At 37.8% G+C, this 17,307-nt stretch overlaps 1 protein-coding gene across 1 annotated transcript in view; it reads left to right on the forward strand.

Moving 5' to 3' along the window:
• Positions 1-17,307, forward strand: part of ARHGEF38 (Rho guanine nucleotide exchange factor 38) — a 125,335-nt gene that overhangs the window by 62,567 nt on the left and 45,461 nt on the right. The window contains exon 3 of the mRNA XM_025386214.1: positions 855-978. Within this exon, the coding sequence (XP_025241999.1) occupies positions 855-978 (124 nt within the window). The remainder of the gene's footprint in view (positions 1-854; positions 979-17,307) is intronic.

Raw genomic sequence — 17,307 nt, forward strand, 5'->3', positions numbered from 1 at the left:
ACCAGTCACTATTTGATTATGAAAGGAGATCCAACTTAAACTCAAGGGAATGAAGTCAAAAAAGATTCATCAAAATCAGAGCACATAGCTTACCATACTCAGATAGCTGAGGATAGTTGTCCATTCCTCTACTAACCAATCACTACCTATGACACAATCTGGCTTCTTTTGTAATTGTTGGTACATAGAAGCTTCTCAGAAAATATTTGGCGAAAGGATGAATAAATGAATAAATAAATCATTATAAACACTTGCTATAAGATCTAAGAATAATTACACTGGTTGTTAAGGGTGTGCATGAAATAACAAAATATAATGAATGCTTAATTAGTAGAATATATTTAATGATTTCCATTTACATTTATATCAAGCAAAAAAAAAAAAAAAAGGAAAAAGCAACCCAGCACATCTACTTGTCATCACTTTTCAAACATCTGTGATTTAAAAACCAACTTTGAAAACAGTTACTTGCCTCGGGTAAGGTCTGACTTCTGCTGTATAAGCAGTAAAATATTCTAAATCCTTACACACTACTACATACCCTCATAGAGGACAGTTAACACCAGTTAGGCTCAAATCTTCCCATTCTGGTTGTTATAGGAATATATAGATGTATGTTCAACACAAAACATTTTCAACGTTTTTTAAAAAGACAGAAGTAACAGATGCATCATCCCAATTTCTGGGGGGAAAAAAAAAAGCAAACTGCACTCTAGAATTCCTAAATAAGAATGTTAACAGAAATGGTTAATGGAGACAGCATGGGCTGGCATTTAAAATGCTTACTGTTTAGCAGGAGAAAACATCCTAAATACAGTGCTTCTCTATCAGCTCAATGTTTTTTGTTTCTTCAGATTGATAGGCTGGATGTGGATAGCTTGTTTAGCAACATTGAGTCCGTGCATCAGATATCAGCCAAGCTGCTGTCATTGTTGGAAGAGGCCACAACAGACGTGGAACCGGCCATGCAAGTAATTGGTATGTTTATTCTCTTCTCGAGTTCTACAATACAACAGGAAATAATTTTTTAATAACCTCCCTTTGCTTTGGTTTTTTGTTCCTGACTCACCATGCTTCCCAGGAGATACATAAATGCTAAACCCATCTTTGGGCTCGTTGTAATTATACAGACTCTGTATTTATTTTCAAATGGGTTTATATCCATTTGCGAAGTCCCTCAGTAGCACAAAACGTATCATTTGCTTTTTAATTTCCAATCTTTCAATCTCTTTACTCCAGATGTTCTGTAATTTTTTAATGGCTAACACTTACTTGATCCTTAAAGAATTAATTATTTAAATATTCTAATAGCTTTACTGATTTTTCGTCACAATGCTTTTTAGATCTTATGCCCATGAATCAATTTCTTTTTAGATTATACATTTCTTACATGAGGAATGTAAAACTATTAAAGGAATGTAAGTTCTTAAAAATTTACACAAGTTCTACTTTTTTGATGTTTTCCTTTTTTCTATATTATTTACCTTCCAACTATGTTTTTACTCTCAATCAGATATATTTATTTTCTTACTCTGGTAAGATTTCAGAAGTAACAACAGAAAATATAATTTGAAAAGTATTGAGCCAAATTTGTATGCTCTCCATTTCTTGGGAATTTCCAAGGGAATAAGTGCTATGAATTCCATAAAGGCAGTTTGCACTTCAAGACATCATGCGAAGAGTGCCATGTAGACTAAGAGTTTTTTAAAATTATCGTTTCTTTATTTCACACTTAATATAAAATAACACCTCATTACAAAAATACGAAAACAATTCAGGAGCACATACAGTAACGGTAAAATTTCCTTTCATATATCCCTCCAATGCCACTGTCTTCCCCATAAGTAACCACTTGTTTGATGTAGATCCTTTCTTTGAGATAACACACACAGAGACTACACACAAACACCTTATGTCTTTATTGATTATGTCTTTGTTACCTTTTATTTGTTACAGTTATAAAAATGGCATGAAACTGGTCTTGTTTAATGTTTATAGAGAACCAAAGTTTAATGAGCAAAGCTGGTCATAGATATGAAATATAGTGAAATAAATGATGGGGCAATAAGGCCCGCCCACTCAGAAAGATTTCTTCCACAGACAGGTTTAAATTCAGTTGTTCTTTGTGATGAAATGTCCCCAACAAATTGCAAAAATATTTCCTGAAAGAAGAACTCTACTCATTACCACACTAATTCATTAGTGTGAATTCCTTGGACATTCATTTATTAATTTAATCAATGAATAGTTACAAAGTAGCAGCATATTCACAGGGTTTGGTATTGTATGACATCGCTTGGTATCAAAAGGTGAAAGAGCTCATTTTTGTCCTTCAAAAACATTCAACCAAACAGCTTCTTGAATTGAAGGTATGGGTATAACACACCATCAAAGCAGTTTCTACACTACTGCAAACCTCAGAGGATAAAGAGAACATTTCTAGATGGGGACTCGAAGGATTCTTGAAGACATTACTTGGGCTTAAAGTATAGGTTCTATTTCAACAATAGGGTCCACGTTGAGGAGAAGATTCTAAATGGAAATGACAGTATGAAAAACAAGTGCCAAACGAATGTCAAATGCCAAGCATGTTTAGGAAATGAAGAGTGATCAAGCTGGAGTGAAGGACTGATGTAAGCAAGAAGTGAGAAATGAATCTGAAAATGCAGAGTAGGGACTGGCAGCACTTGGAAATGAAGTTTGGAATTTACAGGTAATAAAGAGTCATTAAAATATTTCTAGCAAGGGTGTGATGAGACACAAAAGTTTCTGGAGAAAGAAAAATATGGTGGGTCTGAAGAGAATGCAGAGGAGGAACTGAGTCCTAGACTAGTAAATAGGTTATTATAAGAAATGTAGGCATGTGGTAATAAGCATTGAGACTAAGGAAGATGCAGTGAAAAATTTAAAAAAGGGGGTCATTTCAAGAGAAATGTAGAGGAAAGCATAAACAAGTGGTTGATTCATGTGCTGAAGTCAAAAACAATTCCAGATTTAAGGTGACCATGTATCGTGGTTTGTCTAGAGCATACTGATTTTAGTGTATTATGTAAGCATTCAGTCCAGTTTAGCATTTGTCATGGACTTTTCCTTTTCAAAAAATTATTATTGTTATTAGTTGCATCAGAAGAAGTTTTACAAGACCTTTACATCATATGTCAACTTCTGACACAATCTCTTTTAGTAGAGTGTAAGGCATGTGCAGTTAACATTTCTCACTGTAACACATGATAAACTCTGAAACATAGTCCATCTTTCCTATGCCAACCTTCTCTAGTCTCAAGGAAAGTTATATCTTTCTTTGAATTGCCACATGCAGGGAACTGGCTGATTAAATTATCCTATTTGGATCTGAACAGCTAGAAACTGCTAACTCCTTCCTGTTCCGGTGGTGGTGGATGTGTTGGATGCTGCAGACCCTGCCATCTACTGGGTGTGGCAGCTAGTTGTGTCATGACCCATGCTGGGTGGCCCATGTCATGACCTATGAGAGGCATGAAGCCATCAGGATGCCAGACAATGGAATTAATGGGACACGTTGTTACACATTATTACAGAATAGATGTAAATAAAATATGTATGGAAAAATAGGGCCTGAGCAATCATGCTACAGAGTGTCTAGAGGCTTTTGCTACGGTAATTTGGTTACCTATTGCATGTTATAAATTGACAGCTCTTTTACAAATTTTTTGGTTATGTTTCATTCTGAAATAAACCGTTTCAGAAGCAAGAATTTAATATATTCATGTTTGTGTTAGTCTGTTTTCACACTGCTATAAAGAACTACCTGAGATTGGGTAATTTATGAAGAGAAGAGGTTTAATTCACTCACAGTTCTTCAGGCTTAACAGGAAGCAAGACTGGGAGGCCTCAGGAAACTTACAATCATGGCAGAAGACAAAGGGGAAGCAAGGACCTTCTTCACACTGTGGCAGGGGTGGGGGGCGGGGAGAGAGAGAGAGAGAGAGAGAGAGAAAGAGATCACGCTAAGTGGGAAGTGCCATGCACTTTCAAACAACCAGATCTTGTGAGAACTCACTCACTATCACAAGAACAGCAAGGGGAAAGTCCACCCCCATGATTCAATCACCTCCCCCCAGGCCTGTCTCCGCTCACATGGGGATTACAATTCAAGATGAGATTTGGAGGGGGGAACACAGAGCCAAACCATACCAATGTTTTAGAAAAATTTTGATTTTCTTTTTCTCAAGAGTTGCTGAGCCTATAACACACAAAATACCATCCACCAAAGGGTCCTCAATGCTACCATTGACCATAGACGATCAGAAGATAGAAATCTGCTGAAGCAGCAGCAATATCTATGTCAAAGTTTAGTCATTATTTTTAAAAGACTGCTCTAAGCAAGTGATGAAATGCTTGCAGCTGCTTAAGGTGTGTTTACATATCACTCCATGCAGCACGACTTTTCATTTAGGTGAGACAACAGTTTTCCTAAATTAATTTCATTCATTTTTAATTCTGAGTTTCCTTAGGCCTATGAGAAATATAAAACAATGGTTACTAATGAGTTGGCACCATTAGCAAAGGAGTACTGCAAACAGTTAACTGATGACAGTTTTATATCAGTGTGAGCAGATGAATCGAATAATAGTTCCAATAGCAGTTAAAATTTTAAAAATCCAATTCACAGAACCGAAGAAAGCTTTTAGAAGTTTATCATGTCAATGGTGAATTGTCTGACCTTATTATAAATGCAACTGTCACTTTAACTTAAAAATTAAGCATTGTGACGGCAAATGATAACATGAACACAAATGTTAGTGGAGCACAGCATCACAGTAAAACAATGATTTTATTAAAATAAAAATCTATAGAGCAGACGTATACTTGAAAATGATTGGTGCATATATGATGAAGCTGTGGAATTTATTAATTGAAGTAAAAACTATAGTGAAAATTTGCATTTATTTTTATATACACAAAATTAGAGTGAATAACAATATCTGAAGAATAAAGTTGATATTGAATTAAAAATAATCTTATGTATGACACTATACACTCTCTTTCCTGCTGGTCATCAATCAGTCTTTGGAAATGTTTGATTCTTTGAAGCACCACTTTACAAATCAACCAAAGTGTCCTAACATGGCATTGGACTATTTTTGTAAACAAGGCCTCTGAAATTGAATTGCATTTTGTTAAAAATCAGTTGGAAGTCTTTAGTTAAGGTGTTCAACAAATGGAGAAAACAACTTCAATTTTTAATCTTTACAAATAATAATTATTAAAAACAAAATTGCAAATAGGAAGACATTGAAATGTATCCCTATGAAAACAAGGAATAAGTTAAAAAAAATAAGCAATGAGAGCTCATGTATAAAATATTTAATTTTGAAAGTCCATAATCATACTTTGGAAAATCTGACTTATGAAGAGAAGCCTTTGATGGAGCTCCTCTTTAGTAGGATAAAGTAATATTCTGTACCAGATTTCACAATCTCTACATTTGGGAAGATATTCTAAAATTACAAATAGAAACAACTTATTAGGTGAGTTTTATTTTGCAAAAAAAAAAAAAAAGAGAGAGAGAGAGAAAGAAAACAATTCAAATGGAAGCAAAAAGATAATGCCTATGAAAATATTTCAGTTCAACTATTTACTTGTTTTAATATGTATAGATAATGAGAATTTTAAAAGTTTCTGTTTACCATAATTTTCTCTGAGTTCAATAGATATTTCCTTGTTTATAAAGTATTTTCTCAATTTTAAATATTATGGTTTACAAATTTCAGTATTAAATAAATATGCTGATATTGAATTATAACCCTCAAAAATATCAATGAGTTCTTGCTGATATAAATAAATGTGGAGAAAGGACAGCTGTTCCTTACAGATTTTAATTAATAAATATGGAGAGAAAGAAGAACGGCTGGGCGCAGTGGCTCATGCCTGTAATCCCAACACTTTGGGAGTCTGAGGTGGGTGGATCACGAGGTCAGGAGTTCGAGACCAGCCTGACCAACATAGTGAAACCCTACTCTACTAAAAATATAAAAATTAGCAGAGTGGCACGCACCTAGTAGTCCCAGCTACTCGGGAGGCTAAGGCAGGAGAATCGCTTGAACCCAGGAGGTGGAGCTTGCAGTGAGCCAAGATTGTGCCACTGCACTCCAGCCTGGAAGAAAGAACGAGACTCCGTCTCAAAAAAAAAAAAAAAAGAAAAACTAAGGAAATGGAAAATCACATTCACATTACATAAACACCACAGTCAACTATTACAGACAAAACCTACTGATTGATGTCATGTTTAGTGGGTGAAAGTTAGAGGAAAAATATGCTTTTCATATTCTCAAACTTTCTCCCCAAGTAATTATTAACCTCAAAGGGAAACATGGTAACTTTACTAAGTTCTCTTACCAGTGCTAAGAGAAACTTAGCAGGGGCCACCTTTATCTAGAGATCTAGAGTTAATTTTCCTTCTCTGACAATCGTATTTTGATATGTAAGATGTTAATATTGGTGAAGCGGGGTAAAGAGTATTTGAAAAGTATCTGCACTATTTTTTTCAACTTTTCTGTAAATCAAAAATTAGTTCAAAATAAAAAATTGAAAAGCATGATTTACAGAGAAAACTCAATTGAAGATGTTCATACTTCCAGATTCACTAATCATAAAATTTCAACTTTGAGGAAAATTACAGAAAATTTTATTTAAAAAATTAGGACAATGAGGCCATATTTGAAAAAGCATCAATTGGAGTCTCATTTTAATATCCTTACCCTTTGTATCTGGGTTGGCCTTGCAACTTGCTTTGATCAATGAAATGAGGCAAAATGATGTTCTACAATAGCATTATCACTTTTGCTTTCTGCTTGTGAAGGGAGAGGCCCAAACTGCCCAGCCATTCCAAGCAACACAGCCAAGGCCACAGGCTTAAGAGTAAGGTCCTTGTTGACTGGCCAGCTGGCCCACAGCCAGTCCACCAACTGACGGGAAACATAGAAGTAAACCCCATCAATGCCAGTTAAACGCTGCCCAATTGTTGACCCATACAATTGTGAGCAAATGAACAGTTACTGTCTTAAGCTTTTAAGTTTTGGAGTGATTCTTTTTTTTTTTCCTGCGGTAATTGCTAACTAATACAGATTAACAGATGAGAGATTAATTTATTTCAACTCAAATGGTGAGGGAAAACTAGATTTGGAAGGTGGTTTTTGAGCTTGGACTTGAAAGATTTAGAAAGGTGGAGATTGGGTGCAAAAGGCTTTCTAAATGAGAAATAGGGTAAAGGCCTCAAAGCAAGAGTACAGGAAATTCTGAAAAAGGACAGCAGCAGCCCTATGTCACTGGAGCATAGTGCCGAGAAGGCCTCTCTGAGCCAAACGTTGAAGACACACTAATACGAGTTCACTGGCAATTTCCATTACTAAACCTTTTACCAAAGCACTTATATTCCATAAGATAAACTGATTGTTGGTGAGATGTTTCCAAAATTATGTTATCACAAATGAAAAGCACAGGCGTCCCATTTCTTTGTCCTTAGATGGCACAAATGAGAGTTTGTGATTCACAGCTGTAGTGCCAAAGGGGGAATTTTCCTGATACCTAGATAAACGAGGAGGAAAATTTTACTCAATAAATAACATTGGGGTTTGGATAAGGTTTAAGTTTAAACACAGAGGCATATGCTTGCAGATCTGAGAGCTCTGAGGAAGTTGTCTGTACTGTCATGCCAAGATACAAAGTGGATTTTAAAATCTTGACTTAAGCACAGTGTCTAGATAGGAAATGGGTTTTCAATCTTTATAGTGGGAGTATGAGGTGTGGCTCTTGTTTCCACTTAGATGGCAGTGTAGAGTTTAAGAACACATGGGTTTTAATATCAGGTTGACTTGGGTTACATTTTGGCTTGTCCTGTGGCTAGATGTGTGATCTCATGCAAGTTACAAAACCTAATTGAACTTCAGTTTCTCATCTGGAAACTGGAGGCAATAATACCTATCCCATATGGTTTTTATGAAGATTTGACAAAATTATATGTACAGAGATTTGGGGGACACCCAGATGCAACCGTTGAAAGATCGGAATGCAGATGTTGGAAATAACAGGAAAGCTGTCCGCTTCAGAGAAAATGACAATGGGGAAATGGGGTTTTCAGGATCAGGGATACACCAATCCTCATAAGAAAGAGAAAAATCAGCAGTTAGCAGGTACCAGGCTGTGATATGGGAGATGGACTTCCAGTCTCCTGAGCAGGGTGAATATGGGTCCCAGTGCTGCGAGGACTTATTTCTTACAATAAAAATAAAATAAAGGTGGCTTAGTAAAACGTCTTACAGTTCTGATTTCTGAGGAGAACGGTAAGTTCTAGGACGCTATGCTGATGGAGCCTGCCAGTGGAAGTCCGTGGCTTAGCTGTGCCAGGAGTACTGGAGAGTTGAGGTCAGATTTGAATGGACCTGTGAAAAGTCAAATATTGCACAAGATACACATAGAAATACATTTCTAAATCCCAGGAAGGAATGTGAGAGTCTGTGAGTTTCTGAACACTTTCCCAGCCTCCAGGAAGCTAAAATGAGAAGCACATAGAAAGAGTAACAGACCTTGAGGGTGCCCAATAGCCTGGAAAGAGCATGGCCTTTGAAGTGAAACAGATCCGTGTCTTAATCCTGGCTGTCATCACTAGTTTGATGGCTGTGAGCAAGTCACTTGAGCCAGTGAGGATTGCGTTTGTCTGCCTGTAATAGAAACCTGGCCAAAAGGGTTTGACCAAAAAGGGGCTTATTTTTCTCACGTCACAAGAAATCCATAACTCACGAGTCCAGGACTAGTGCAACTGCTTGCTGCTCCTTGAAGTTCTTTGCTTCACAATGCTCAGCATGTGGCTTTTGGCGTCATCCCTTAGGTGCTACTCCAGTTCCAGGCATCACTTCCTAAAGGCAATGAAGCAAAACTACCTCTTCAGAAGGTTTTTTTCATTTTGGGGGAATATAACCATTTCTCCAGTGACTTCTACATATATCTCATTGTATTTTGCACACATGTTATTTCATTTCACATACATACACACACAAACACACCTTTCCACACATGCTTGGCTATCTAAATACCAGAGATCTGGGGAAAGGTCAATATTTTTAACTGGGTGTGTTACCAGTCCAAATTCTATGCATTTGGAAGGAGGAAGAACAGATAAGTAAATAGCAATGGATTCCATATGCATTTGTTCATCTTTTCAATGGAGATAACAACACTTCCATGGCAGGAAAATATCAAACATTGGGCACAACCCCTCCAGAATGTACGCTCCATGAGGGAAGGAATTCTAGTCTGTTTTGTGATGTTGTGTCACCAGCACCCAGAACAGTGTCTTTAATAACTATTTAATGAATGGATGAAATCAGAGATAATAGTAAGTGTGCAGTGCATTGGCTGGCACACAGAGGGAACAGGAGATGATCGTTGTAACTGTCATCACTAAGTCTGTCTGTGGTCAATGTCACTGTCAAATGTCAATGTCAACAGTCAGTACCATTTCCAGAGGCTGCTAGGTAATATAGAGTAACTAGCTGCAGAAGAGGCAAGCTTTCTCAAGAGAGGTATTCACTAAAACAAGATAAATGGAAAATCATGAGTTGGTCTAAGACACGGTCTTCCTCAGTGTTATCAACCTTACATTAAAAAAACTTATTGTACCTTTTCCTGATCCAGCCAGCCAAAACCTTCACTTTCTCAGAGAACCAATGTTGCCTCAAGATGTCAGTTGTTAAAGAATCCCGACCTGGAGTTAGTGTCTAGGAAGTCAACCAAGGTTCAGGAAGAGACTGTGAGCTATCATCAAAATATACAGCTGTATTCGTGAATGTTAGAGCTGGACTAATAATTAAAGGCATCTATTCCATTACTGAGACAAAAACAGTAAGGGCTGATTTGCCCAATTTACATTATTAGTAACTCTGGACACAGTCAGAAGGGACTCTAGCTGTTCCAAATACAGGCCAGAGCTCTTTCCTCTCCAACACTGACCCTCTCCACAGCCCACTAGCATCCCCCAGTTTGTCCTGCTCAGCTGCTAGCCACCTCCCATGGCCAGATGCGCTGGGTGGATGCCACCTTAGCTTCAGAATGGCCCCTTCTTTGAGAGCCCCACCACAATTATGACATTGTCCTCCCTGGCACTGGACACAGAGATGACCATGACAGGTCCCCATCCTCCACTCTGCTCCTTTCCTTTCTCTGTTTCTCTCTTTAGGGTCCAGCTCCCTTCATTGGTCCTACTTCCTCATCTCTCATTCCCTCGTAAACCCAGTCCTCTAAAAATGCTATTACCATATCACTAGGGACCTCAGAATTGTCAAATTGAATGGACACATTTTTTTTCTGAACTTATCTTACTCTAGTGCTTTTGAAAAAAAAAATTACCAAAATATTCTTGATATCAAAAGAGAAATATCATAAGCACCAGGAAATGTGGAGTTATGACCTGAAGCTAGAGCCATAGGCATGAAATAACTTGGAAATCTCATTTTGTCGTAAGAATTCATGTCATTTTTCCAGTCTACTCTTCTAGGAAACCAGCATTTTTTCCTTCAAATATCTTAATAAAATTGATACTCAAGGGATATACTTGTTTTAATCCCGTGGCTGCATGTCTCACCTGCCACCTGTATTTGGTTTGAATATTATAACCCTAGCCAGGGTCTCTTGGGTATCCTCAGCAGCCAATTTCATCCTCTAGCTTAGGTAGAAGCTAAATGAGACTGAAGGCAAGGGAGTGTGGCTTGTTCAAGCAGCATTTACTCTTTCAGTTTCTTTCTTCTCACTTCCTCTCCTTGTTTTATGCTCCTTGGGGAACAGAATGAGGCTGGGAAAGAAAGGGAGAAAGTATTCAGATGATCTGGCATTTGGGCTGGCGAATCTACTGCCTTGTTTAGTCATGGCGGCTGGGCTCCCATCCAAGGAGGATAAGCAGACCGTGGGGAACAACTCTTGAACTCGAGGTGAAAGCTGCCAGGAAACCTCTTTCACTGGAGATGGCATGTCATGGCACTTTCACTCAACCGTGTGTGTCACTCAGGGAAATGACAGTCAGAGGCCTGTATTGTTGCACCCAGATCTCAGACCTTCTTTCCAGAGAGTGGGCCATCTCTACCCTCTCTCCATCCCACCCCCTTCTCTGTATTCTAAATACTCTGCCTTGACAACAAGTTTTGTTTAGAACCACAGATAACTTTCTTTCAGAATATACCTCAGGCCATAATTTATACTTGAGATTTTAACTAAAATGATTTTTGTAAACATCATCTTAGTTGGTTTTTAGAGTTGAACTTACTGCATAGTTTTTCTTGTTAATACAAGCAACATCCAACTTTAAATCCTCCATAACTAACAGTTCATGTCGTATTTTCATAGAATTTTTAAATGAAATGTAAAAATGGGTAGTATAGAGGGGGCCTTAACTCATCAGGATTTCTCCCAAAATATTTTCCTGTCAAAGAGAAAACAAAACAAAACACAGTGAGTTGATTAGAATTAAGTTCAGCTGGGAGAAAGAGAAAACAAAAACAAAACATTACAAGCATAATAAGACAGATGTTGATTTCTCTATGTGTAGAAGTTCGAAGGCATGTGTTCTGGAGCTGTATGGCAGCTCTACTCCACAAGGTGCTCTGGGATGCAAGCTCCTTCCAGCTCACAGCTCCACTCACCAAGGGGTGGCCGTTATATTCATGGACAAAGTAAAGGTATTAATAGTATCCAAATCCTAGGTAGCAGATGGAGACAAAGATGAAGGCAGTGTAAAGGCTGAGTCATCTGCCTCTTGAGGAAAATTCCTGGATATTGTCATGGGACACTTTCATTTGTATCCCATTGTGGGCTTTAATTATATGGCCACACCAATTGGATGGGAGGATGGGAAATGTCATTTTGATTTAGGGCAGCCAAAACTTCTATTTCTTTGGAAGCCGATTATGACCATGAGGAGACAACTAGCAAATCTGTGTCACCCAGAACCCCACCAACTTAGTCAATCTTGGCAATATTTCTCACTGTTTTGTTCTTGTCCTTCCTCACGCTGATACTTCTTTGTGGCTATGCCTTCTCAGGCTTCTCTGCAGTCTCTTTTTCTTCTCTACTGTCTGCAGTGTTGGTGTTTGCCAGCATCTAGTCCTCAGGTACTCTTTTCTTCTCACTCTGTGAACATTCTTGCATGACCACATAAATTCATGTCTTATACTACCCAATTTTTACAAACCTACATCTCTGTCCAAGATACTATTTTCTTAAATCCTAGATCATATATCCAATTTCCTAAAGGGTTTCTCTGCTTGAATATACAATAAGAAACTCAAACTCAGTACATCTGAAATTAAACTCATCATCTTTCCCATTAAACTCTGTTACACCATCAGTGTCTACCCACATGGTCACTTAAACCACAATTCTGGAATATGCCTGGAATCATCTCTCACACATGTTCAATGTCCATTTTTCTCCCTTTCTTCTGCATCCTCCTTGCTTTCGCTTTGCTGTAGTTATAGCTAACATCTATTGAGCATTTGCATATGCCAGCTACTGATGCAGATATATTACATATTTTAACTCATTTAACCTGCAAACAACCCTATTATTATTATCTCCATTTTGCAGATGAGGAAATTAAGGAACAGATAAGTAACTTTCCCAACCGTCACACGTCGAGTAAATGGTAAAACCAGGATTTGAACCCAGGCAGTCGACTCTAGTGCACTCTCTCTTAATTGCAATAACTTTCTGTTTTAGTCCCTCATTGTCTATTTATTTTATTATTATAGAAGCCTTTCAATTTGCTTATCTTCTTCAATCCCACCAACTCTTCCCTGAAATTCCATCTTTCCTACTAATAACTACCAGAATAGTTTTTCTAAAACACAATCTGGTCACTTGCCTAAAATCCATTGGTGCTTCCCCATCACTTTGAGGCGAAAGTTCCACCTCCTTAATGTGGCACAAGGCTCTTCATGATCTGGCCCCAGTCCACCTCTACAGTCCCTTCTGGAACTTCCTCGCAGACATGGTCCCATCCAGCCACACTAGATCATTCCAATTTTCTGAACAGACCTTACTCTGCACAACTATCTCCTTGCTTTTTGCACTCACTCAGAGGTCCTATTTCAAGAGTACACTGTTATGAGCATTGCTCAAAGCTCCCCAAGGGCTGAATAGGTGGCCCTCTGTACTTTATTTACTTTTCACATAGTATGGTAAATGAAAGTTCAGTCTTCTCTCTCTCCCTTGGTACCCTGTATAATTTCCTTGAAGGAAGAGTTGGTTCTTTGTATCTACAGTACCTACCAAAGTGTTTGGTGCATGATGATCATCCAGTAATTTTCAAAAAAGGATGAACTGAGGAACACAACTGCTTCTTCCCTTTCATGGCAGTTTCCTAAACAAAACCCAGGATAAGGAGATCTCTTGAAAATCACTGACTTTACCCTTGTTTACTTACCTGCAGGGGAAATTCATCTTGGAGCAGGATTACAATACTATAGAGGCCACCTGGTTTGGTATGGCACATGTCAGGGCTGCACGTGAGGGTATGGAAATAGAAAGAGGAGTGTATGTTTATTCACATCAGTAAAGGAAACAATTTGAAACACAGGAGTCATGATATTCAGACATAATGTCAATATTTTGGGAAGTTATTTTTAAAGAAGATAACTAAGGAGATTTAAAGGGGTGCATTTTTTTTTCTCCTTTGCATGGCAATTGCTTTTTGGGGATGCCAATGCAGAAATTCTTGGGTTGTAGAATTTTTAAAAAGAAGAACACGCTAGTTTTATTTATTTTATAGGATTCTGGCGCCTTTGTGACAGGCAACCACAAGTGAAATTACCTTTAATGGTCTTGGCTTAGTCCCTTCTCTGCTCCTAATCATCCCCTCAAACCCACATACATTAGACAGAGCAGTTGTCCTTCACCACTAAAGAAACGCAGCCGAGAGTTATGTTACCGTGGAAACAGAATCACTTTTTGCTGCAAGACACACTGCTTCATCTGCACTATTATGAAGCAGAATACATTGGTAGGGCTGGGAGGGAAATAAAATATTCTGCCTGCTAGTGTTGTAGTTGGCCTTTGGGTGAATAAGTGACTTTCAATTAGAGTACTTAAATATCTTTTAACTTTAATAATTATTATTAGAGCCTCAACATAATTTTACTTAGAAAAGAGGGGAAAAAAAAGATTCTTCTGTTAAAGGAAGAGCTATAAATTCTTTCAAACTAGACCACTCCTGTTAAAGAAAATTCAAGAGAATTTGCAATTAGTGGGTTCGTTGTGTATAAAGACAAGTGTTTTAGTTCTTGTTTTTTGACTTTCTGATTTGATCACCTTGTGGATTTATGAGATTGTCCTTACCTTCTTTTAGTCTCTGCTTTTAGCTTCTTTATAGTGAGCACACTTATTTACAGCTTCATCTTGTGTTGGTCTGTGTGTATGCAGGTCCACTGTTGTCGACTTGCTGCTGAGTGTCCAGCTAAGTATGTGATCTAAGCCTGTCACCAGTCCCACTTCTGAGCCCTCCCAGCCCTACCAATGGGAAATAGTTCCCATTTGCTACCTAGTTCTACTACTGGGAGACTCCCTTCATCTTATGCCCAACCCTAAATTCAGTCACAGTCCTATTTTGTTTTCTTTCCTCTACTTGGTATTTCCTACTGTTTGTGTTGTTATCAGTCTTGAAGAACAAATCTATATGACCTACACTAGTTGAAGGATGAACTCCATAGAATATTAGAAACAAAACAAGAATCCTGTATCCTTCAGCTCCAAAGATGATCACAGTTATTGAGTTTTCTTATAGGCCCCCAAAAAGCACTACTAAAACAAACAAACAAAAACCTTAAGACACACACACACATAAACACACACACATACTCGCATGTGTGCACATTATTTCACATTACCTCAGAGTCTAACCATAATCATATAATCACAGGAAAATCCCACATAATGAAAAGGAAAAATCTTTTATTGGCTGTAAATAAATTAGAAAAGAATGTGATGCTTTAAAAGTGTTAGTCTTTTAATTCTAGAGGTAGCAAAGCAACCTTAAGAGACAAATGACAATTCTTGAGCAACTAGTCAGTGGTGGGCACTTTTTATATCTATCATCCCATTTCATTCTCAAATGAATCTCAATAGCTAACTATTATTTTTATTTTACAAATAAAATGAAGGCACTAAAACTCAAATAATTTATTTAAAAAATCATTCTCCGATTGTATAATTCATCCATGTAACCCCAAACCACTTGTACCCTAAAAGCTACTGAAATTTTGAAAAGTCATTCCAATTTCCCCACACAAACCCTAAATTGTTTCTGATTTCAAGTTTAGTGTTCTTTCCAAGTGCATCACCTCATACAGTGCTCAGCAAAGCTCTGAATTGCATAGCTGGAGTGGGGTACGTGCTAAAATCCAAGGGAAAAATAAGACTATGGCCTCTAATTCTGCCTTTCCACCTCTAGACAGGACTTTGGGAAAATCATTTATTTCTTTCAAACTCAGATTTATTCATCCTTAATTAATATGGATAAATAACCTCTTATCTCTTCATGCAAGTAGGAAGTTAATGTGTGAAAAACATGTTGAAAATATTAAGGGCACTTTTATTTCTGTGGAAAGAATGAGTTACTCCTGTTAACTATAATAGGTCCAGATTAATAGGTCCAGATCACTGTCAATCTATTCAGCCATCCCAATTAATTCAGCCACCAAGTCATTATCAATCTCAAATTTGCAATGTTTTGAGAGCTGACCCTGTCACATATTTCTTGGGTATCTGCCAAATAATTTAATGTATTGTGCTGGATCGAGTAGTGGATGCATAGTACTCATCTTTAAGTAATGAAGTGTGAGATCAAATCGAACTATTGCCCAATATCTACTTTAGCCACCAGTTATAGACCCTATTTTATCATAATATCAAAAACAGTATGGCGATTCCTCAAGGATCTAGAACTAGATGTACCATATGACCCAGCCATCCCATTACTGGGGATATACCCAAAGGATTATAAATTATGCTGCTATAAAGACACATGCACACGTATGTTTATTGCAGCACTATTCACAATAGCAAAGACTTGGAATCAACCCAAATGTCCATCAGTGACAGATTGGATTAAGAAAATGTGGCACATATACACCATGGAATACTATGCAGCCATAAAAAAGGATGAGTTTGTGTCCTTTGTAGGGACATGGATGCAGCTGGAAACCATCATTCTTAGCAAACTATCACAAGAACAGAAAACCAAACACCGCATGTTCTCACTCATAGGTGGGAACTGAACAATGAGATCACTTGGACTCAGGAAGGGGAACATCACACACCGGGGCCTATCATGGGGAGGGGGGAGGGGGGAGAGATTGCACTGGGAGTTATACCTGATGTAAATGACGAGTTGATGGGTGCAGCAGACCAACATGGCACAAGTATACATATGTAACAAACCTGCACGTTATGCACATGTACCCTACAACTTAAAGTATAATAATAATAAATAAATTAAAAAAAAAAAAAAAAGGATTCATTAAATGCCTAGATACAATTAGCCTAAGTTGCTTTATGAATATACAGTCATAACCTTGGTTCACAGTATTAAACTTATTTATAAAATATGACCTTTTTTATTATCACATAGAAGGAAATATTTTATTTCTCTAAACTCCATTGCGTGCCCTTGAGAGAGCCTCAGGAAATATTAGTAAAGTAAATATTGAAAAATAACTTACCCAACACCTGAAATTTCGCCTTCTGTACCTCTTATAAATTAATAAAAAACTGCTTCATTTTGAGCATTTCATATGTATTTACTATACTCTGAACTTTACAAATACCACCTCTTTTAATTTTTACAATGACTTTCTGAAATTGAGTATATTGGTGTCATCAGGTTTAAAGAGTTAAAACAACTTGCTCAAGTCACAATGCCAGTCTGTAGCACAGCCTGACTCAAATCCATACACGCCAACTCTAAACTGCAACTTTTTTTTTTTTTTTTGAAGATAGAATCTTGCTCTGTCACCCAGGCTGGAGTGCAGTGGCACGATCTCGGCTCACTGCAACCTCCACCTCCCAGGTTCAAGCGATTCTCCAGCCTCAGCCTCCCGAGTAGCTGGGGCTACAGGCACCTGCCACCACGCCTGGCTGATTTTTGTATTTTTTGTAGAGACACGGTTTCACTGTATTGGCCAGGTTGGTCTCACACTCCTGGCCTCGTGATCTGCCCACCTCAGCCTCCCAAAGTGCTGGGATTATAGGCGTAAGCCACCACACCTAGCCACACTGCAACTCTTA

The sequence above is a fragment of the Theropithecus gelada genome, chromosome 5, assembly GCF_003255815.1.
Source record: "Theropithecus gelada isolate Dixy chromosome 5, Tgel_1.0, whole genome shotgun sequence".
Taxonomy (NCBI): Eukaryota; Metazoa; Chordata; class Mammalia; order Primates; family Cercopithecidae; genus Theropithecus; species Theropithecus gelada.